Here is a 25,074-nt window from a genome sequence, read left to right as displayed (position 1 = left end):
AGACAGTCACAAATCCGCAGCCTTTTCGCTGGAGCGCAGATATGCTAACCGCTCTTCCAACCAGGCCAGCATATATGCATATATATATATATATAAACGAAAGAAAGAAATTAAAACATCAACTTCACACTTTTCCATTAAAAAAAAAAAAACTGCATTATTGACATTGATGTTAAAGGAATTGGACTGGCTTTAATGTGTTTATTGGATTTAATATGTTTTACTAGATCACTATATTTGGCAGTAAAGTAACTGATTAGGAATCTTGGACATTTTAAAAGTAGCCACATGGAATGTGTGAAGCATAACAACAAAGGAATTAGAATTAGGAACAACTAAAAACCAAAAATGTTAATATAGCCATGATAACAGAAACAAAAAAGATATTAAAGGGAACAAAAGATGTTTTTACTATGCTATATAGTGGAGTAGACCAACATATCAGAGCTTCTAGTAGTGTGCCCACTTTAATTGGTAATAAATGAAAAAATAGAATATGAAAGTACAGTTTTGTAAATGACCAAATTATAACAGTTAAATTAAAAACAAATAGAAGCTACTTAAGTATTATAGGAGTATATGCCTCTGAAGAAGGTAGGAAAGGGGATTTCAAACAGTTTTATGGGGAACTACAAAATCAGTTAAATAAATGTAATAAAAATGAACTATATATTAATATCAGGAGATCTTAATGCTAGAGTTGGAAATAATCCAATCCCAAATGTCTTATGAAAATATGGAGATATTTGCATGAATAACAGTGGTTAAGAACTATTAAACTTCTGTACTTTCAATAAATTTAAAATAACATACTTTTTTTTCAAAAAAATAATATAAATAAATATATTTGGAATGGCAGAGGAACAAGATCTATAATCGATTATATGATTACTAATCAGAAACTAGCCCCATGAGTGAGAAATGTACATGTTTGCAGAGGAAGTGAAATAGATGTTTACAGAGGAAGTGAAATTTTTTCAGATCATTACTTAGTTGTCTTTAAAATAGAAATACTAGCAAAGTGAAGAAAGGAAGTAAATAAGAAAAAACAAGAAGGAAGACAAGTATACAAAATATATCTATTACAAGAAGAAAACATTAGAATGCTCTATCAATCACTATTAACAGAAATTGACAGTGGACAGTGTCATATCTAAAAGAATCCCAAATTGGTGAAGATATAAGAAGAAAAATGGAAAACTAATAAAGATCGTGTGGGAATTCTTATGTGTTAGTCGCACGTTGATTAGATTTTAATGTATAGATGCAAACACAGATTGATAAGAAAATAACTATTTATTAACTTAAATGCTAATATTTTGCTGGTGTTATCATTAAAGTTAATAAATAGTTATTTTCTTATCAATCTGTGTTCACATGTATACCATTAAAATCTAATCAACATTTATAAAAATCATCCATAAAGTAACCTCTGAAGTACTTGGAAAGAAAAATAAAATATTAAAAAAAAAACTTTAAAAATCTGGAACACAGATGTAGAAAATGCAATAAAAGAAACAAATGGCATGCAGTTCACTTCTTCAAAAATATACAATGGAAACAGAAGAAACATACAAAAAAAAAAGAAATATAGTTAAAACCATAGTACAGAAAGTTCACCGAGATTCTTGGGACAGATTTATTAATAAAATAAAAGAAGATATGAGTGGAAGACAAGACATACCCCACAAAATATTAAGGAAATTAAACAATGAAGAAAGATATACAGTAGAAATCAACATAATACAAGAGAAAAATGGATAGAACATAAGAATTTATGGTATGACTAGATTGAATAACAGAAAATAATAATGAAGAAATCAGTATTGATATAGAACCAGTAAAATCGGATGAACTAAAAGAAGCAATGAAGGTATCAGAAAATAGAAAATCAACCAGATTAGATGGCATAAAGACTGAACTTTAGAAATATAGCAGAGAATATTTACATGACAGATTCTTAAAATTAATAAGTAGCTAATTTATTAATTTTAATAAATTAAAATCAATTTTAATAAATTAAAATCAATTTTAATAAATTAATAAATTTTTTGCATAATATTCTATTTATTATATTATTTATAATTATTTATCTATAATATATAATAAATATTCTATTTATTATATATTACTATATTATATTTATATTTTGCATCTGCATAAATTTTAATAAATTAAACCGTCTCAGTGAACACAAAAAATATATCTGACACTTTCGCTATGGCAAGTCGGGTCTGGCAGACCATGCTTTGGATACCCCTGCACACAAGATCAATTGGAAAGAAACAAAAGTAATGCACAGAAGCTTCTACAAGTCAGAGAAGTTGTTCCTGGAATCAACAGAAGCCTTAAAACATAATCAAAAACCTTAACAAGTATGGCTGTATAAATCTACCAAAGATTTGGGAGACAGTCATCTTAAGACCAAATTAATATTTATTACTTTTATTTCATTTTTTCAAACTTTCTAAGACTATCATTTGGATGGACTACTATTTCAAAACTTTGAATTTTTTTTTTTTTTTTTTTTTAAACCTAGATGGCGCCATATTAGGACTTTAGTCTTGTGTTGCATGCTGCAATTACTTTTACTAGCCCCACTGTTACACCGGATTGTGGTTGTTTTGCATTTGTAACAAATTTGAAGATGCTGGATATAATACCAGCATCTTCAATCTTGATCAAAACAATCCATAAGATTGTTTTGATCAAGATTAGGGCTGTGAAGTAAGGTTTGAGCACTTTCTTTATATAGATTTTCATGTTTATATATAAATCTATGTACCAGCTTAGCATTATTCCATTGGATCCTGTGGTTAGCGTTTTCAATTCCATGTTGTTCAAAGCCATATTTATGAGATTTGATGAGACGGATGTGATCTTTGATGTTTAGAGACGCATTTATTTATAGATCTTAATGTTTTTCCATAGTAAGACAATTTACATAAACATGTTACTTTGTATACTCCAGGTAGCATTGTTGGTGAAAGTTTGGAATAGGTAGTAAGTTGCGAATTTGGTTGATTCCAATCTAAGCATGCTCACTATTGTTTTTAATTCAATTCCTATTGTTGCACGAAAATTATACTGATCAAGTCTTATGATACATAAGACGAAATATTTACATAATAAAAAGGTTGTTTATTGCAGCATACATGTTACTTTTTAGTTATGGATACCCCAAAGGTTTCACTATATAAGAAAATTCATATGAAATTAATGATAATCATAGGGCAGTTAATGTAATCTGCATAGTTTGTTGCATATTTGTTCTCATTCCATTTGACTTCTGGATGAAAACATTTCTCAGATGGGGAAACCCTATCATCTCCACACGAGACCATCAAACTCATTTAAATGAAATGCAGATTTTTCATATCTGTATGAGATTCTAAATCTAGTTAGAAAATCCTGGAGAGTTGCACTAGATGTGTTTAGGAGATTTATCATCATCTGCATAAAGCAAAGAACTATGTTTACATCTGCATTTCTGATATCGGGCCTGATGCTCCTTTCTTTCATAATGTGATCTTTATCATCATCATCAAATTCCTGCCATGTACCCTCAAGGGGTGTACAGGATATGATAGTACTACATGAAAAAAATTACATCATTACTAACTTCCTATCTACAATTTTCCTCCAAATCAGTCTGTTACTTGTCAAGACTCCAACATTATCAGATCTTATATTTCTATCGTCTAAGGCACTTTGTACCGTATCAATTCACCTAGATCTTGGTCTTCCTCTGGGTCGTTCTGCTGCCAACCTGGCAGAGAACACTTGTTTTGCTAATCTTTCTTCACCCATTCTGTTTAAGTGACCATACCACCTGAGATTAGCTCTGCTAATGCATTCCTGGATGCTGACAATGTCAAGTTCTTTCCTAATATCCTCGTTTTTAATATGATATTGCCATTGATGCCATCTGTTCACACCACTAATCTTTCTCAGAATTCTCATATCTGCGGTCTCTAGTCTTTGGTCAAGTGTTTTATTTCTGACCCAGCTCTCAAATCCATAAGTTAAAACTGGTTTGAACACTGTCTTGTATACAGCTAATTTAGTGTTCCGACTAATTTCTCTCTTATTCCATATGAATTTATTCACTTGACTTCCCACCATACCAGCTTTGCTGATTCTGTTGTCTATTTCTACATTGAATTTACCATCTTCACTAAAAATCGTCCCTAAGTAGCTGAAATATTTTACTTGTTCCACAGGTTCTCTATTCACAACACAGTTGACATTTTCAGTGATTCTGCCTATTTTCATTGTCTTTGTCTTTTTATTGCTGACCTTCATACCATATCTATTACAGCAGTTATTCAATTTAGTCAGAGAATCTTGCAGACTTGTAGTGGATTTATTTAGAAGTATAACATCATCTGCATAAAGCAAAGATCTGACATTAACATCTCCAATTTTGATATCATGTTTAATACCACTTTCCTTGTCTCACACCAGATTTAACATTAAACCATCTTCCTGTACTTCCTTCAATTCTAACGGCTGACTTACAACTCAAATAAAGACTAAGTATTGCTTGATATAATGCCCCATTGACACCATATAACCGTAGCATATTGAATAGCTTCTCTCTTGGCACTTTGTCATATGCCTTTTCCGAATCGACAAATCTTAAAATCAGATCTTTGTTATATTCCCATGCTTTCTCGACTATTTGTCATAAAGTGAAGATCTGAACCTGACAGAACCTATTTGGTCTGAATCCAGCTTGTTCTTCACCCAGCTTTTCTTCCACAATTCATCTCGATCATTTCTCAAGTATACTTGCATAGATACCAGGAACACTTAGTAGGGAAATACCTCTGTAATTCTCACATTCAGTTTTATTTCCCTTTTTATATATGGGTACTATGAGAGCTCTACTCCAATCATTGGGAATTCGTCCCTCTGTCCAGGCTTTCTGAACTATGCAGTGCAGCCACTGTAAGACTTTTATACCACCATACTTCAGCATTTCTGGTCGAATATCATCTACTCCTGCTGCCTTTCCACATTTTAAGCCTTTGATGGCTTTTTCTACTTCAAGTAAGGATATGTATTCCTGACTGCATGCCTGGTCAGTGTTTTTTTACCACTGTGCTGTCATCACTGCTTGTTTCATTTAGCAGTTTTTCAAAGTAATTACTCCATACTTCAAGGATATCTTTTTCTCCCGTTTTCATGTCACCTTTATCATCTCTAACTCCTTTTACAGCACTCTTTCCTCCATTCCTAAGCTTCTTCAACAACCTCCAGAATATTTTGCCACCTTCTTGATATTTATTTTCTATATTCTTGCCAAAGTCCTCCCATGAATTTTGTTTAGCTAGTTTTACACAGTGTTTAGCATTCTTACATTTGTCTCTGTATTCTCTAAGAGCACAAGCTGACTTATTTGCCAGGAACTTTTGATATGCTTTCTTCTTTTCCTTCATTGCCTCTTTAACTTCTTGTGTCCACCATGGAGTTCTAATTTTTCTATCCTTGCAGACAACTTCACCACATGCCTCTCTAGCTGAATCAATCAGGGCTTTCTTCAAGGCTTGCCACTTTATCTCCGAGGTTCGATTCCTGTTCTCAAACTTTTTTCTTCATTTTTTTCATTTTTTCTTCAATAATCTTTGTGTATTTTAGTCTACAGTTCACATCTGAGAGCTGCTCAACTTTTATTCACTTTAAAACTTTCTTACATGTTATTCTTTTCAATATGAAATTCAATTTTATCCTGCTCAAGACTAAATAGTGATCGCTTCCAATTTCAAATCCTTTGTACACTTTGGTGTCCTACACCAGGGAGAAAACATCACTATCAACAATAACATAGTCAATGAGACTTTTCTTATTCCTTGCTTCTTCTCTCCATGTGAATTTGTGCACATTTTTATTTGGAACATTGTGTTAGCAATAACGAGTCCATGTCCTGAGCAGAAATCCAACAGATATTTGCCATTATTATTAGCTTTGCTCTTTTCTCCAAACTTTCCCAAAATATTTATATATGTCTGACAATCATTTCCTACTCTGCTATTTAGATCCCCAACAAGGACCAACTTTTCATTTTTCATTGTGTCAGTTGCTTTTTCTAAAGCATCAAAAAATTCCTCCACTTCTACCTCAGTACAACCTTCTGTGGGACCATAGGCACAAATAAGTCTCATTGTCCAGTTCCCCATTCTCATATTTGCCCACATTACTCTACTTGAGAGACTGACTGCCATTCAAGAAGATTAGCCTCGTATTTTGTGTTGAATACTATGGCTACTCATTCTTTTCCTTAATTATCATTGCCTGAATATAACATTTTGGATTTATTGCTCAGAAAGATCTCACCAGTTTTTGTCTTTTTTGTTTCAGTCATCCGTATTATGTCGATCTGGTACTTATCTAATTCCTCAGCTAGCTCCATTTCTTTGCCATTCAGGTTTCTTATGTTGATAGTACCAATCTTTAACTCTGGTGATGTTGAGTTGGGGTGTGTTTTCAGATTTGTTCCAGTAGCTGACTTTTCGCTCTTTGCCCTGGTTCTTACAACTGTGACTTACAACTTAAATATTGACTGTGTGTTGCTCTATATAATGCTCCATTTATGCCATATAACTGTAGTGTTTTGAAAAGCCTTTCAAAGGTGCCCAGAGAAAAGCTTTGTCATATTCCCATAATTTCTCACCTATTTGTCATAAAGTGAAAATCTTGTCCTGACAACCTCTATTTGGCCTGAACCCAGCATGTTCTTATCCAAGTTTCTCTTCCACAATCCTTCTCAATCTCTTTTTAAGTATGATTTCATAAATTTTACCTGAAACACTTAGAGAAATTCCTCTGAAATTCTCACATTCAGTTTTATTTCCTTTCTTGTAGTTGGAAACTATGCGAGCTTATTCGAATCATCTGGAATTAGACTTTTTGACCTTAGCTGCATAATTCAGACTTTCTGAATTATGCAGCTAAGATCAAAATGAGGAGCTATAAAAGTTTTACCATGACTATACCACATAATTTAGAAGGCCTGGGCAGAAGGTTAAATGCCGCATGATTAGAGTTGAGCTCTCTTATTTCTCATCTGTAAAAAAGGGAAATAAAGCAATTTAAGAATTACTGAGGAATATACCTACTGAGTGTTACAGGTAAGATTTATGCAAGCATACTTGAGAATGGGCTGAGAAAAATTTTGGGAAGAAAACCTTACAGAATAAAATATGATTCTTACAACTTCTTTTGGATTAGGCCAAAGGAGATTGTAAATATCAGATGTTCACTTCTTAATTCTCAACTTCTTCATAGTTGAGAAATCATGAAAATATAACAAGTATGACAAGTTATATAACAAATATAACAATCATGGAAATATAACCTAAATTTTGTAGGACTGAAAGAAGCACACAGCATTGCCAAGAGAAAACTGTTCCGAATGCTATAATTAAATGGAGTAAATGCAACATATACAAAGCAATACATAGTATATATTTAAGAAATTTTTTATGGCACTTGTGGCATAATAATGTTTATTAGACAAACATGTATTCACAAGAAGATAATTTTATTATTGCAAATATTTTGACCCCAAACTGGTCATCAGCAGTGCATAAGGATAATCACAAGGTGAAGTTAGAACAAAGAAAGAATAAAATATGATTACAATTAAAGCCCAAATTTAAAATTAAGTGATTTGAAATTAAATTAAATTAGATAATGAAATGATGCAGCAGTGTATTAAATTTAAAAAAAAAATAGCATGGGAGGGATGCACTTGCTTGCCATTTATGAAGATGAAACTCCCAAATCTTGGCAATAGAAAGACAGTTATTTTGATTTAAATTTGAGCAGTGTAGAAGTGCTTCAGCACTTTCTTTAAATAGCCAGTCAAACCTAAACCTGCACTGATGTAACAAGCGAGTATTGGACCATAAGATATCGTAGTCAGCTTTGACTCCATGCTGAGCAAGGCCATATGTTTCAGGTTTATTGTTGTTAATATAAGATCAGTGTTCTTGTAGTCGTTTTTCAACAGAATGTCCTGTTTATCCAAAGTATGAGTGGAGGCACTCACACTGAACTTGGTAAACGCCAGGGAGAGATGGAGGTGGGGGTATCTTTCATCGATGGCAACCAAGAGGAGATTTTGTTGATAGAGAAAAAAAGTAAGAATTGTATCTTTTTAGGATCTTAGCAATCGTCTTAGAGATAGGGACTTGCCATACAGGTTCAGGGTTTTGGCAATGGGCTTGTTAGAGTCCATGATGCATTTAAACTTCCTTGAGGTGAAACCATTCTGTAGTAAGATACATTTGGATGGCGCTCAATTCTTGTTGGAGAGCTTGGGAATTGGAGCAGATAACATGTACTCTGTTGAGCAAAGATTTGAAGATGCCTATTTTTTGAGATGGATCATGCTAAATCGTGCTGTATGCAATGTACTGGCATGGGAAGTTGGTTTACGGTGAATAGAAATAGCAATTTTTCCATAGTGAATTTAATGCATGCGTATAGGCTGTTGATTTTGATTAAAAAGGTATGCAGAGATTCTTCTGAGTCTGACCAGATGGCAAACGTATCATCTACATAGCAAAAGTAAAGTTGGGGTTGCATTGAAGAGAATAGGTATTCTTCAATATGCTCTAAGTAGAAATTAGCAAGTGCAGGTGACAAGGAGCTTCCCATGGTGGTTCCTTCAATCTGTTTGTAGAATAGGTTCCTGCAGATGAAATAGTCTGAGTACATGACAAAGGCAAATGATTCAACTATGTCTGAAGAGAACTCATCTGATAACAATTGGAGAGTGTCAGCCAGAGGTACATTAGTAAATAAGGACTGAATATCAAAGCTAATCAAGGGGTCTGTAGGCTTGAAGGGTTAGGTTTTTATTTTAAAAAAAAAAAAAAATCTAATGATTTCTTCCCAGAGGCTTGTGTGTGTGGCCAGTACAGGAGCTTAAAAGATGAGCTAAGAATTTGGCTAAGTGATAGGTGGGGAATCTCTATGCAGTCCACTATGGGTCTGAGTGGAACTCCTTCCTTATGTATTTTTGGAAGACCCTAAAAACATTGGCTTGTACCAAAACAGTCTTCAGTTTTTTATATCATCTTCATCCCAGTTAAGTTTATCAGATGGGTTGTCAACATATCTGGACATTCCCTCACTCCAGCAGAAATTTCAGTTCTCATGAAAGAACATGCACTTTTTAGGCACTATAGCAAAATCATATTTTGCCATAGTGCCCAAAAGAAATCCATATCTAGATTTCCCACATAACATTGAGAGCAACCTAACCCACCCGCTCAAGTGATGGCACTAATAACCTCTGATTTGAAATCTGCTTCCTCTGTACTACTCAGACCTATGCTTCCTCCCCCAAAACTTATCTCTAGCTGAAATCAAGGCTCTTGTCTGCTTTTGTAAAGATATAGTTATCATGAACTCCACTCAGTACAACAAAAAAAAATTCTCTTCTATTACAAGATCAGTCCACTTATCAGGAGATTTCCCAGAACCCTACCAACAACCAAATTAACAAATTTAATTCCTTACTCAACAGGGTGATCAGTTGGGTTGAAGACATTATCATAAAAATTGAAGACCCATTTTGGTATTATACTGATGCACTGATGATAAGTTAGTTTCTGGTCAAAATATTTGCAGTAATAAAATTATTATATTCCTGTGAATATGTGTCAAATAAAATTCTATATTTAAGTTGTAAGTCAGCATTAGAATTAAAGGAAGTAGAGATAGGTGGTTTGGTGTAAAAATCAGGTGTCAGGCATAAATGCATTTCTATTCATCTGTATGGATAAAATTTTGAAAGAAAGTGGAATTAAACCTGATATCAGACTTGGAGATATCAAAGTTAGTTTTTCTTTATACTAATGTTGTTGTATTCTAAACAAATCCATTGCAAGTCTCTCTCTCTCTCTAAAATTCTTTAAATAGAATAACAGCTGTAACAAATTCAGCATGAAAATTAGCACTAAAAAGACTAAAACTATGTTCACAGGCAGTAGAAAATATCAGTTGTCCTGCAACCTCAGGTACATTCTCAATGCAGATCATAAAGAACAAATAAAGCAATTTTAACTATTTAGGCACAGTTTTTAGTGAAGATGGCAAATTAAATTTGGAAATAGACAACAGAATGAGCAAACCTGGGATGATGGAGAGCCCATTGAATAAGTTTATATGGAAAAATATAGAATTTAGCTAAAACAATAAACCCTACAAGATTATGTTCAAACCACTTTTAACTTGCACATCTGAGGGTTGGGTTAGAAAAAAAACAGTTGGTCAAAGGCCAGAGACTTCAGACGTGAAAACCAGTTCTGGATGAAAGTTTTGAAAGGAGAATGAGAAGATAGTATCAGTGACAGAATCATATTAAAAATTGAATATGTTAGAGGGAATTGGACATTATTAGCATTCAGAAATGCATGAGCAGAGCTAATTTTGGGCTCTGCTAACATCACTTAAACAGAATGTGAGAGAAAGGTTAGCAAAACAGTGTTTGATGCCAAAATGGCAGAAAAAATACCTAAAGGAAGACTAAGATCTTGATTGCATCTATTCATCAAGATCTTAATATAAAGACAGAAATATAAAAAACTCAAAGAGTCTCATGCCGAATATAGAAACTATATAAAGTTCGGCGATTCCAAGCGTAAGCAAATACCTGGATAGTGCAGCACCTGACTCATTTGGTAGTGCAAACTGAGGCAACTCATAGAAAGGGTGGAGCAAGCTCCGATCACTATTCTTGGTATTTACCCATAATGTGAACTTAGCTCCTAGGAGCTGTATTACTTTTCTACCCTTTCTATGAGTTGCCTCAGTTTGCACTACCAAATGGGTCAGGTGCTGCACTATCCAGGTATTTGCTTACGCTTGGAATCGCCGAACTTTATATAGTTTCTATATTTGGCATGAAACTCTTTGAGTTTCTTATTTGGCTAAGGAGCAATATGGGATGCAATATCCCTTAACTTAAACAAGTTCATTTCGCCGAATTGAAGCCTTTGGCTCTTCATATAATTAGTAATTTATTAGGACACCTTCTTGGCAATTCTCATAGAAGGGATGTAAGTTCTGTTCGCTACAAACTTGGTATTAACTAGGTCTACCTACTCTGATGAGACCTCAATAAAGGTTGAAACCAGTCTGGGTAGTGACCTTCTCTCATAATGTAGAACAGTAATACAGCTCCTAGGAGCTAAGTTCACATTATGGGTAAATACCAAGAATAGTGATCGGAGCTTGCTATGAGTTGCCTCAGTTTGCAATACCAAATGGGTCAGGTGCTACACTATCCAGGTATTTGCTTATGCTTGGAATCGCCGAATTTTATATAGTTTCTATATTTGGCATGAAACTCTTCAAGTTTCTTATTCGGCTAAGAAACAATATGGGATGCAATATCCTTTAACTTAAATAAGTTCATTTTGCCGAATTGAAGCCTTTGGCTCTTCATATAATTAGTAACAGAAATATAAGATCTGATAATACTGGAGTGCTGATAAGTGATAGAGTAATTTGGAGGAAACTTGTTGACAGAAGATTAGCAATAATGTAATCTTAGTCCTCTAGTACTGTCATAGTATTCTGTACATCCTTGATGGTACATATCAGGAAATTGATGATGATATATATAAATATATCTTGTAGTCATTTTTCAAATATTATACTGAAAGATATGATGACGAACAAAATGCATTGAATTACAAATAATTTACAAACTAGACTTCATATATTATTTCAGAGGATGGATGCCTTTGCATTAAAAGTTGAACTGTTGTTTTACTTTTAATGTAAAGTAGAACAACAGTTCTACTTCGTAGAACTTTACTCAACAAACTCATTTCAAAAATTATAATTTACAGTAGTTTTTTATGTTCATTTATGATGAAAGGTTTGAAATCTGTTGCAGATTTTATTTTGTTCATCTGAAAGTTAGGTAACCAAGGAAACTCTGCATTGGAGACTTTAAATGTTTGTTTGTTTTAAAAAAAAGAGCACAGTTAGTTTCGTCCTACTGTCAAGGACTTCATCTGCATTAAAAAAAAGCAGAAGGAAAGATAGACATACTATTATAAACATTAATAATAATTGTCACTACATTAAAAACAGATTACTTTCATTCAAGCTGTTCTGTATCTATTAGCATTGTGGAATATGTGTGTATGTTGTCTCGTGTTCGTCATAGCTGAACTGCAGTTGAATAACAATCGGATAAGTTGTTACTTTTCCAACATTTCAGCCTGTGCACTGAGATCATTTCAAGTGCATATGTCTAGTATATATACAAGACATGACACTACTAACAAATAGTGATAGTAAGGTACAGGATTTAGATTTTCACTGACCATTGAAAGGAGGTATTTTATGATAATCTCAACAATGAAAGGTTTAAAGATAGTATATTACTATCATCAGTGGGTTAAGAGCAAATAATCTTGAAATCCTCCTAGAGAGAGAGAGAGACCATTTCAGCCTAGTTAAGCAGGGAACAGACTTTCAGTAGACAGTGAAAATCATATTTTCTTCAAGACAGTAACAAATATCCCTGCCATGGTGAAAATTCAACACACAGCTTATTGGTTCGAGAGTGGAAATGTTATCCACTCAGTCAGGCTTGTTGAATTGGAAGAATGACAAAGAAGAGTTAGCTGATCTCATATTTAGGTAGCAGAATTTTTCATCCTGCAAAACAATCAGACTGACCAGAGCACATTTACACAATTAACAAATGTCTTCTTAATGAGTCCTGAGGCTCTATGTAAGAATAATATGTGAACAAATTCTCTAAATAGCAAAAATATAACCTTCAACTCTTGTAACATCTCTGTAATGATGACTAATGATTTACCCACCCACCCCATCATGTCAAACCTTATAATGGTTAGGAAAATTTGAAATACTCACTAAACATTGATGTGTATTAGCAGTATCTTTTGTCATTTGTATATTTTGTATCTATGCTGCTGAGGATGGTTTCAATATGGAGATTGAAGCATTGAGAAATAAATCAAGTTTTTATTCCATAAAATGGCTATTTTATTGAGTTTTTTCATTTCTAAGTTGGTTTCATTGCTGATATTAGGATATGATTTATTATGTTTGGTCTCATAGTAATGCTAAGATATCACCAAATTAGTGAAAATGTATACTATTATGCAGTGTGTGTGTGAGAGAGTGAGTGAGAACTTGTATATTCAACTACAGTGCAGAATGTCTACCTTACCTGCCAGTCAGTTATAGCCCAGCATTCTGGTGGCATGCAGCTATAAAAGTTAAATGTAACATGTGGGGACACACAAAGAACAGGCTGAAGCAATACAGAAGTTGCTACCACAAAGAATGTAGTGTGGAATACCAACTAACATTATTAATGGTTCCTTGGTAATGTTTTCAGGGAAGTGGATAATTATGGTGGTACTAATGAGTGCAATTTTTTGTTTTTTAATCATAAATTTAGTTTAATCCTTTATCCAAGCGTAAGCAAACAAATTTTTTGCGCCTGAAGTATTCAGGACTGAGGCAACTCGTGGTAAAGGTGGACCAAGCTCTCATTACTCCTTATCTTAGTATCTCCCATGATGCAAAGCACATCTCCTTGCGGACATGTATAATACTATGCATTAAGGGAAGGGCCACTACCCAGACCGGTTTCGACCTTTATTGAGGTTTCGTCGATGGGAGCCAGACCCAGAGGTGGTGATACTAAGGTGGAAGCAATGGAGAAGTCATATTTACCTATACAAGTTGCCAAAAGGTGTTTCACCTTATTATTAAATTACTCTGGATTTAGAGAAAGATGTTGGAAGTTTTTTTTCCCACTTGGTTAGACTGTAATAAATTTAGTTTAATCCTTTATCCATGTGCAAGCAAAAAGTTTCATCATTGCTTATGTGCATTACACGGTAACCGTAAGAAACAGAACATGAAGAAACGGAACATGAAGAAACGGAACATGAAAAAATAGAACATGAAGAAACAGAACTATGAAAAAACAGAACAGTGAGGAAAAAGAACAGTGACAAAACAGAACAGGGGAAAAAAAATAAAACATTTATTTGTGTCATATCTCGATATGTCGTATCTATTTATCAATGAAATATCTATATAAAACAAAATATAAAAGAATATATATGTAAAAAAAAATTTAATCACTGCAGGTTGGCCATTCAGCATAAAAACCTCAATTTATCTTCTTGAAAATCTTCTTGATTTTGATATTCCTGCACAACTATTGCCACTTGATTACTAAGGGTCTCATACCTCTTTTTTCTGACTTTTGGGCAACCTGTATGGGCATTGGCTAATAATAATCGCTGGCAAGCTATATCTCGTCTTAATCCATCTAATAGGTCCCAAATGCTTGGGTGACTACAATGAAACAATGAGTTTAAGGCGTTGTGAAAACCTTCACAATAATTTGTAGTCTTAGGACATCTCTCAGCAGCAGCCTCAAAATCATTCCATATTCTAATTGGAAAGAGAGGTGATCTTCCTGCAACTCTTTCGATGTAGGTTGAGAAGAAATATGTGAGAACTTCGTTGTAGTTATCCTCATCTGGAAATGTGACAGCTAGTTGGTCAAAGACAGTTCTTACATCTGTTATTGGCACAAAGGAGAGAGCAGGTAGGGACTTCGGTTTCAACTTCATGTCAGTATCGGACTCGTACACTTCCTTTAAGCCAACACTGTTGATCTTCCTAATAACACTCTGGCAAAGGTGAAAGTAGCACCCTTTTACTTCTGTGGAAAAGCAACTTGAGTAGCAGACATACATGCTTTTTCAAAGTCCAGCAGAATCTTTTGGGGTGTTATATTGGGCACCAATTGTTGCAATATGGTAAACATTCTGTTGTATGTATCCATATTCTTTTTTTGCAAAAGAAAATAAATGCATGGAGGATATGAATTGCCAATCTTAGCATGTCATGTATACAGCTGGGTGCTGTATCAAATGTTCTGTCTCCATAAATGACATCCTTGTCTAATTCTGAGAGCAGATCATCATTCCCAATTGCCAATATTCTTTCTGGGTCATCAGCTCCTGTATCATACAAAATGAGGTCAGTATACTTCTCTGGGATAGGAAAATCAGTTGTAGCTGGATTTGGAATATAAGTAGTTTCTTTATGTTTAAAAAGACAACCTGCAGTGATTAAAAATCTATACAACATATAAAGATACGACAATAATAAATAATAATAAAAAATAAATGTTTTATTTTTCCCCTGTTCTGGTTTCTCATAGTTCTGTTTTGTCACAGTTCTGTTTCTTCGCTGTTCTGTCACAGTTCTGTTCTTTCATTGTTCTTTTTCTTCATGTTCTGTTTCTTCATATTCTGTACTTTCATGTTCTGTTCTTTCATGGATCCACATTACACACTATTACTGTACATATGCATAATATGTATAGCTGCCAGGAAAAGAGTAGACATCTGAATAACTGTCTATTCTTATACAAATGCTTATATTCTTTGTATTGTTTGTTGTGGGTTTTTTTGCTATGCCTTTACAGTCATTCAGAACTTGACTGAAAGTCTGATGATGATGATGATGAGCTCATTATCATCAGGTGCCTGTTATTCTGCTGAATATATCAGTCTTTGTGATGTTAACTGCATTTGTACTTAGCATCAGACTAATGTGTGTAAGCATTGAGTAGAGATTCTTCCCAACTTCATAGTAGCAGTTTTTGCTATTTTGGGTCCATTCACTTCTGATTAATTGTCTGTAGTTCTAGTATTGTACTATGTTTTTAGCATTAAAAACATTTTGGTGTTCCATAAATTTCAACTTTGTGAATGTTTAACAATCCATTAAAAATAATAGAAGCTTTGGGTTGAACATACCACTGAAGTACCACATAAAAATTTTTTAGATATAGAAAACATAATAGTAACATTGTCATTAAAATATCACTGGGACACAGCTAACTTGAATGTTTCTTCTTTGCATTGAGATAATTACTGAACACTGCATTATAATGAAAATCACATGGGAATTATCTTTTAGCTGCTGCACAACAATAGCTTTCTGTACTGTATGATCAGATGATTTTTTAAATCGGTATGAAAAACCTTTAAAACCATGTCAGTATTGTAAGAGAAAAATTGTGCTATCTCTCAGGTAGCATATTATAGAACATTCTGGAATGAATTTTAAATGCAAGTTATTCTTATAAGTTGTTTTGCCAATTTGTTGGTTAAAATAAGTCAGATTATACAATATTCAAATTCTCTCTCTCATTCTGTACTTTTAAATTGCAGGAATTAACTATTCAGAGAAGACCAGGCGAAAAGTTGGGTATGCACATAAAGGGAGGTACACGAGGTTATCCTGGTAATCCTCTAGATAAAGAAGATGAAGGGGTATTTATTTCACAGGTATGCATAATAGCATGTATTAGTCAAAATTTAAAGTACAGTATGTATTAAATAATGAAATTTGGTGAATTTATATCGGAAGCACCAGTCCCGTTGACATTTCTTTATAATTTGTTAGCATTACTAAGTGAGAGAATCTGCTTTAGAGTTGTACGTGTGCTAAAATGAACAATTTAAGAGTTTCCTACATCTACTTTTGAATAATGATTTTCTTTACTCCAGAGAAAGAATCATCAAGAGAAATTTCCGTTTTGGGTGTTCTTATAGACTGGAACCTTATGGACCACTTTTGGCTTGTGTCATAAACCAACTTTTACAGGTCATTATATTCATAATGCATCTGCTCACCATCCATCAAAGTAAGATGTTGTAAAATCCTTAGTGTGCAGAACACACAAAATTTGTTCCTCTTAAGGATCTCTCCATCAAGAACTGGAAACTATTGAACACAGCTTTACTAAACAGCTACAACCCAAGAATAATGCAGAAAATACTTAATAGTCCTCCCTGTACGGCACCCAATGTAAGAAGGAGGTCCTCAGAACATCTATAACTATAACAAGGGCATTTCTAAATGTCCAGCAATAATTGTGAAGAAATCCAGACATATCACGACCTTCATTCATAGTCTCCTATCTTTCTCCAAACTTTTACCAGTGATGTTGTCTGGTGTTTATAAGTTCCATATTTGTACAACTTGTCTTATTATGGACACATTGGAAGATCAGTCAAAAAGCATAGTTCTAAACATAAAGACCATATTAAGCTTATCAAACTTCATAAATTTGACCTCACATAACATGAAATTGACAAAACTAGCCACAGAATCCAGTGGGGAAAATATCAAACTTTTACATAGATCTATGTATAAATATGAATATAGTCATTCAAGGAAAGTGCAGAAGTACTATTTCATTAACTGGCATTATCTTAATCATAATGACTGCCTTTCTTATCCCTAAATTTTAAGAAATCATTATCCTCAACTGTATTAAATAGTTTTAGTCCAATAGTGTATTGCACTGTTGACATTTCTTCACTAAGAAATGTATGATTTGCGCACATATTTTTTATGTGTCTAAATAGGAAATTCCTGGAATTTTTGAAAGTCAGTTCATGTTTTTTATTTCAAATTAAACTTTCTTGAAAACTAGCAAAGATAAAAGACTGCTATAAGCAGGTAGTTTGTTTATTTTACTTTTTAAAGTGTCATATAATGGAAAAGTCATATATTGACATTTGAATGGATTTAAGTTGGGGCAGGGGATTTAGAAATTTTCTTAGGCTCTTGTTATGTACCATCCAGTCATTTTTGACTCTTGGTGATCTTGTGAACAAAGGCTCTCCATCTCACTCGACCTCTTGTCTTTTCTTTCAGCAATTGTAAGTTCATGTTGGTAAGTTCCTTTACATTAAGCCTCTAAAATCATTTGCACAATGTGGAAGAATGTGCTTCCAAATGGCTCGCATATTGCTAGCAGTAATTTCATTCAACTTTGCGACTTTATAACCAGGCTGAGATTTTTCTGATTTGGCCAGAAAAGTCTTGGAAGGCATTCGCTTCCAAAAAAAAGGCTGGTTTCATCAACATTAAGTATTTGTTGGTCAGAATAACCCCCTTCTTCCACAGTTTTCTTCAAACTCTCTGGATAATTTGAGGCCATCTCCTTATCTGCACTTGTAGCTTCACCTGTGATTAGAACATTATGTAGGCTATTTCTATTTTTGAAATGCTCAAACCAACCAACCAGCACCAGCCTGGAGTTCTTCTTCCTTTTCATCATTGATAGCCCTTTCTTTCAAGGTTACAAAGAGACAATACTTTTGATTTAATAAGGTCAGTGCTTAGCAGAATCCATTTTTGGTTACAATCTTTGATCCAAAGTCTCTCTAATTCAATCATTATAATACTTTGATTTCGAGTGCATGCATGATGAACTTGAAGCAGCCTTACCTTTCTCTTTGTATTCAGCAGCTTTGCTTAAAATTCTCGTATAGTTGATTCACCCATTTTTGTGTTCTTATCCTATCTTTGCTCTGGACTCACCTTGTTTATTTTTCTTTATTATTTCAAGTTTTTCTTCTAATGAGATTGTTTTTCAAATCATTTTTGCACTTCCACCTTTTTTGCTCACTAATTCTTTTACTCATGATGAAAGATTGGGAAAATAATTTAAAATAAAAAAAGTAAGAAAAATTGCAAAGGAGGCACGACATATGATCATCAAATTGCTATGTAATTAGCAGACAGCATAAATTTTGTGGTAAATTTGGAACATACTCTACATGGAAATAGTGTAGTATGTCATTAAAAAATAACTTTGTAAAATGTTTTAAATCAGTAACTAAATTATTTCATCCTGTTGAGTGATTTTTTAAAATAGTTAGCCATAAAAATGTGTAGATAGAAAATTTTTAAAATCTGTAACATTTATTTTTAAGATGTATATAGGCACACTAATCGAATTTGGGTATAGAAAAAAAATGATGCACTAATCGGAGGCACATTAATCGTGGGATTACTGTGTGTGTGTGTGTGTGTGTGTGTGTGTGTGTGTGTGTGTGTGTGTGTGTGTGTGTGTGTGTGTGTGCACATATATATATATATTCTTCCATCACTTTTTTTTAAAATTTATCTTGTTTAAACTTGCACATCAGTCTCCTTACCAGAATACATAACAACCCCTTCTAATCTCCCAACACACTTGATCTCTTCTTAACAAGCTACCCTTCCAAATATACTGTAGATCATTTCTCCTCTTGGTAATTCAGACTGCAACCTCATAAAAGTTTCCTTTGCCCAAGGAACAACCTTCACCCTGCAGTTCTCAGTCTTGTGTCGTTTGGCAGTACAAATGTTCCAAATGGGATGACTTTCTACTCTTCCTTTTCATGGTCCAGCTACTGCTTCACTTCACCTGATCCAAATACCTTGTCAGACCAAATAATAGGTGTTCACAAGAATGAAGGCCTTCATCTCTTGTTCTACCCAAAATCTCCAGCCCCCATCCAAACCTTGTTTCTCAAAAAAAAAAAAAAGTGTACTAATGTAGTACAAAAAAAAAACTTGGCATATCACAAGTGGCTCAAACCCAAAACTCTGGCTACTCACTCCCTATATTGCAGCTTACAATAACTGTAAAAGAACCATCAACAAATCTGAATATTTTGAAAGGGCTAAATGCTGCAAAAATGTGTAGATAGAAAATTTTTAAAATCTGTAACATTTATTTTTAAGATGTATATAGGCACACTAATCGAATTTGGGTATAGAAAAAAAATGATGCACTAATCGGAGGCACATTAAAACAAACTCTCTTGCTGTCCAAATGGCTGTCAAAACTCTGGTCAATTGCCAAGTCTGTTGAGTGCAACTTTTGTCCACTGATGTTTCCATCACTCTCATATTCAGATGGTGCCATAACTCCCTCACTCAAAGACAAGGCCCAACTTACTGGCATCATTCTTCTCTTCCAATTCCTGCATTGATGACCAGAGCAAAGTTTCCCCCACTTGACCAAGAACTGTTAGCTCCATTCATCCATAATCTTCCACTACAAAGAAATCTGAAGCATCTTTAATAATCTGAGCACGAATAAGGCATCCTGTCCTGATAGTGTCTCATCTGCTGTGTTAAAAACTTGTGCCCCAGAACTAACACAACACATATCCTGTATCTTTTCTTTAAACTAGCAACTACCCTGCAGCATGGAAACAGGTCCACATTCAGCCCATTCTGAATAAAGGTGATAAGTCAGCCAACAAACTACTGTCTAGTTGCTCTAAATCCTGTTCTGTCTTCTCTCTAAAATGATGGAGAAGATCACCAGTAGCCAACTTCATCTAACTTGGAGATCTCTCAACTAATCAGTGACCAGCAATATAAATTCTGCCACTCTCTCAATCCACAACTGATCTTCTAGTCTTGACCACCCACCCACCTCTGTATCTAAGCCATTTGAAAATTTGGAAAAATGACATGGTCACTCTAGACATTTCAAAAGCATTTGATTTGACTTGGCACAGGGACCTTCTTAGCAAATTTCCATTCTGTGGTCTGCCTTCCACCCTGCAACTGTATCGCTAGCTTTCTCACTGGATCACTCATTACACATGGATGATTTCCTCTTCTCAGATTTCCCCACCAGTGCAGTAGCACCCCAGGGGTCTGAACTTTTACTCACACTCTACCTCCTATATATAAATGATCTGCTCTCACAGATTTCAAATTGTATTCATAGCTTTGACACATATGACAGTACACATCATTTCTCCTTCTCATTTGACAACTTGTATAGTGCTAGAACCCTCAATATTCACCATATTCATTGTCCTCAACTGTAATCTCTTAGCCGTATTTCAGTGGAGCAAGAACAGCCTTGTAGACTTCAGTGCCACCTAGTCCTGTCTGATCTCTTGTAAGAAAGAGTTCACATCCATTTCCCTAATTTTCAGTAATATAATACCTTCATATCTAAACACAATCATACTTCCCTTCTTGCATCGACCCACACCTCCAACCTTTTCCTTACCCAAACAAACCTACTCGACTATATAATATTACTCTCATATTTGGGGCCATGCATCAAATTCCTTTCTGTGATTGGCTAATACTATCCAGAAGATTGCAATCCAGTTAATTAATGATCCCTCTCTCACAGATCTATTTCAATCCCTCTCCCATAGATGTTCATTTTCTGCCTTCATGGGCAGTGCTCTGCTGAATTGGCCACTATCATCCTCCACTTTCTTCCAAAATCACAAGAACAAGCGCTGCTGCTGCTAACGATCACCCATTTACAGTCCATCTTGAAACTCACTGAACCAACTTCACTGCCTTCTCTCTCATTTCATCTACTTCAGGTCATTGAAACAGTCTTCCCCACTTTGCCTTCACCAAAGAATACAACCTTCAGATTTTCAAAAAATAATAAATAAAATAACAGATTCCTTCTTTAAAGATACCAAGCAATTTTATAAACTTGGTTTTAATCCTATTTCCCAAGTAAGCAAACAAGCAGGTAAGTCAAGTTTGCACCTGAAGTATTTTCAGGTCTGAGGCAACTCATGGTAAAGGTGGAGTAAGCTCTGATCACTTTCCTTAGTAACTCCCATAATGCAAAGCACATCTCCTTGCAGATATGTATGATGCTGTGCATTAAGGGATTGGCCACTACCCAGACCGGTTTCGACCTTTATTGAGGTCTTGCCAGTGGGAGCCAGACCCTGAGATGTGAAGGTTGAAGTCATGCATAAAAATCTCAGGATGAGAGATGAATTTTTATTTAATAAGGACAAAACATCTTGTAGCAAATTGTATAGGTAAAATTTATAAGTTCTGCATTACTTCAACCTTAGCATCTCAGGGTCTGGCTCCCACTGACGAGACCTCAATAAAGGTCAAAACCAGTCTGGGTAGTGGCCCTTTGCTTAATGCATAGCATCATACATATCTGCAAGGAGATGTGCTTTGCATTATGGGAGTTACTAAGGAAAGTGATCAGAGCTTACTCCACCTTTACCACGAGTTGCCTCAGACCTGAAAATACTTCAGGTGCAAACTTGACTTACCTGCTTGTTTGCTTACTTTGGAAATAGGATTAAAACCAAGTTTATAAAATTGCTTGGCATCTTTAATGTATAGTATACCCAACGTTTAAAAAAAAAAAAACCTTTCTACAGATTTCTTCTTTTCCTCTTCCCCACATAATGCACTGATATGCTATAGGTCTTGCAACCTTTTGTGTGCGCTTTGGATAAAACAGTTAATAAATAATGGGTAACATAAGTAAATTAATGTATGAAATTGAAGCAATAAAAGCATTAGTATTAATGGTGAGAGGAATTTAAGTCAGGGAGGAGACCTGGGTATGAATGATCTCAGTCTACTCATTACATTTTATGGTAAGGAAACATTTGTTTTTTAGTCAGTATTTATCATGTGAGCAAATTTTGATAATTAATTCTTCAAAGGCAAAAAATATAATACAACTGCTTGCACTGTGCATCATTAGAATCATCAGTGTTTCTTACTTACTGTTCTCTTCCGTTGGGGACGGGTTGAGTCTTCCATGTTTCCACAACAACCTCCAGGAGTCTCGGTTTCTTGCATGGCTGGTGAGCTGTCTATATGTTTGTAATCCAGAGTTGACCTTTATGGTTGTTATCCATTTAGTTCTTGGTCTTCCTGTTTTTCTTTTATTCTTGCACACAGAGCAAGGTTGGGTAGTCTTTTTGATGGCATTCTCTTGATGTGTCCATACCACTGAAGTTGTCTTCTTTTGATCTTTTCAATTAATGAGTCTGTATATTTTAGGTCTTGTCTTACAGTTTCATTTGTTTTCTTTTCTATTTTGTTTTTTTTTATTTTTCTGAGACATTTCATCTCAAAAGCCTCCAGTTTTCGTATCTCTGTCTTCTTGAGTGTCCAAGTTTCTGAAGCATATAGCATAGCAGGTATGATAATTGCATTATATAATTTTATTTTTAGAGGTTTGGAGATTTGATTATTTTTCCAGATTTTACCTAGCTTATTAAATGATGACCATGCAGTCGATATTCTATGTTTAATAGTGGTCATGGTATCTAGGTGTTCTGTTATTACTGTTCCTAAATAGTTGAATTGTTTTACCTGTTCAATTGTTGATCCATTCAAGAAGTTTAGTTTTTCTTCATTTTTTCCAATTATCAAGATTTTTGTTTTCTATTCTTTAGCCGTATTGTTTAATTTGGTTATTAGGTTCACCATTTCTTCTTTTGTGTCTGCTATCATTACAATATCATCTGCATATTTTATGTTATTAAGGTTATAACCATTTAAGTTAACCCCTTTTTCTCCTTCCAAGGCTTGGTTAACCATATCATCTAGATCAGGGGTGTTCAACCCGTTGATCGTGGAGCGATTTTTGGTCGATCTCTTGTGCATTCCTCCTTACTTACAAATTTAATTAAAACTTGGTCTTTCAGCGACAAAAGGCAGTGTTTTTGTCACTGAAGCTGTACATGGCAGCATTAGAAGGATTGCTTTTGAAACTTGTATGAGAAAGGCTTGCAGGCTCTAAGTGTAAACATCTCCGAATTCAGTCAGAAAGAGTTCAGACAACTTTCTGAAGGGCCGCAACTTACAATCAAAAGAAAGTGGAGGAGAACAAAAGGCATGCTGAACTTGAAACTTAAGATGAAAGACTCATACCGATTCTTTGGGGGGTTGCCAAACTTCATGCGAGGTCTTAGAGGAGGCTCTCAGAGGAGCCGCGTTGCTTGAGAGAGGAGTTTCCTGCTTCCAGAAAGGAGCTTCTCGGTTCTAGACGTCGCTAGAGAGAGAGACTTCTTCTAGGCCGCAGACAAGGTTTCAAATTGCTGAAAGGAAGGGTTCCAATTGCCAGAGAAAAGTTTCCAGGCCAGGTTAATGTCAGACATTCACCAGTGTGTTGCGTTTTCATTACAATTTGATGAATCAAACAACTTCACTGATATTGTTCAGTTAATGGTATTTATTCGCATGGTATTTCAAGATTATTCAAGTAAAAAGGAACTTTTGAAAATTATACCATTATTGGGAAGGACTAGGGGAGAAGACATTTTTTCGGCATTTGATGAATTTGTGAAACAACACAAACTTCCGCTTTTTAAACTTGTGTCTGTTACTACTGATGGTGCTCCTGCAATGATAGGTAATAAATCAGGCTTCATTTCATTATGTAAAAACGATGACAAATATCCAGATTTTTTAATGTACCACTGTATTATTCACCAACAAGTGCTGTGTAGTAAAAGATTTAACACAAAAGATGTTGTGGATATTACATTTAAAATGATAAATTCTGTTCGAGGAAAAGCGCTGCAATGGCGGTTATTTAAATTACAGGCAGATGATGATAAGGAACTTCTGTTGTACAATAATGTTCACTGGCTCAGCAGAAGTCAATTTTTAGAAAGATTTCTTGTATTAATTAACGATATAAAAAGTTTTTCTTGATGAAAAAGGAGATATTTATTTACAATTGAGTGATAAAAGTTGGTTGTTACGCTTATCATTTTTAGTAGATTTCTGTATGAAATTAAGCAATTTAAATTTAGTTACAAGGTAGAGATAAAAATTTAATTGACATGTTAAGTTCAATAAAAACTTTCCAACAATACTTACTTTTATTAAAGAAAAATATAAATGACCACGGATTTAGACATCTCCCATATTTATTAAAATTTTTTGAACAAAATCAAGAAATGCTTCGCTATGATTTAAAAGAATTTATTCGTGAAATAGAATTAGTTGAGGAAGAAATAAATTCAAGATTTTAATAATACTGAAATGATTGTATCTTTTATCAATAATCCATTTCAAGAAAACTTGAATATCACAGAAATTTCAAATAAAATTAGTGGGCTGTTTGATATAAACCAAGCTGAAGTAGAACTTGAGATAATAAACATTCAGAATAGTTTACATTTAAAATCAATAAGCAATGAAGTCATTTGGTAGTATGCACATGAAAAATTCCCAATATTAACTGATATTGCGTGAAAAATTCTGTCGTGTTTCAGATCGACATACTTGTCAGAATCCGCTTTTTCAAATATGACCGTCATAAAAAAATCAATTAAGAAACCAAATTACAAATTATTATTTGGATGGTTGTCTGCGTTTGGCCACTTCTTCATATCAACTTGACTATGTAAATAT

At 34.3% G+C, this 25,074-nt stretch overlaps 1 protein-coding gene across 1 annotated transcript in view; it reads left to right on the top strand.

Annotated features, from left to right (window-relative positions):
• The window catches only part of LOC150092621 (protein lap4-like), a 737,075-nt gene that overhangs the window by 477,626 nt on the left and 234,375 nt on the right, over positions 1 to 25,074 (top strand). The window contains exon 27 of the mRNA XM_090414245.1: positions 16,275 to 16,391. Within this exon, the coding sequence (XP_090270371.1) occupies positions 16,275 to 16,391 (117 nt within the window). The remainder of the gene's footprint in view (positions 1 to 16,274; positions 16,392 to 25,074) is intronic.

Source organism: Typopeltis vanoorti, chromosome 25 (genome assembly GCF_054136105.1).
Source record: "Typopeltis vanoorti isolate ZY-2024b chromosome 25, IOZ_Tvanoo_1.0, whole genome shotgun sequence".
NCBI classification, from domain to species: domain Eukaryota; kingdom Metazoa; phylum Arthropoda; class Arachnida; order Uropygi; family Thelyphonidae; genus Typopeltis; species Typopeltis vanoorti.
The sequence above is the reverse complement of the archived record's forward strand: the minus strand, read 5'-3'. Positions and strand labels throughout refer to the sequence as shown.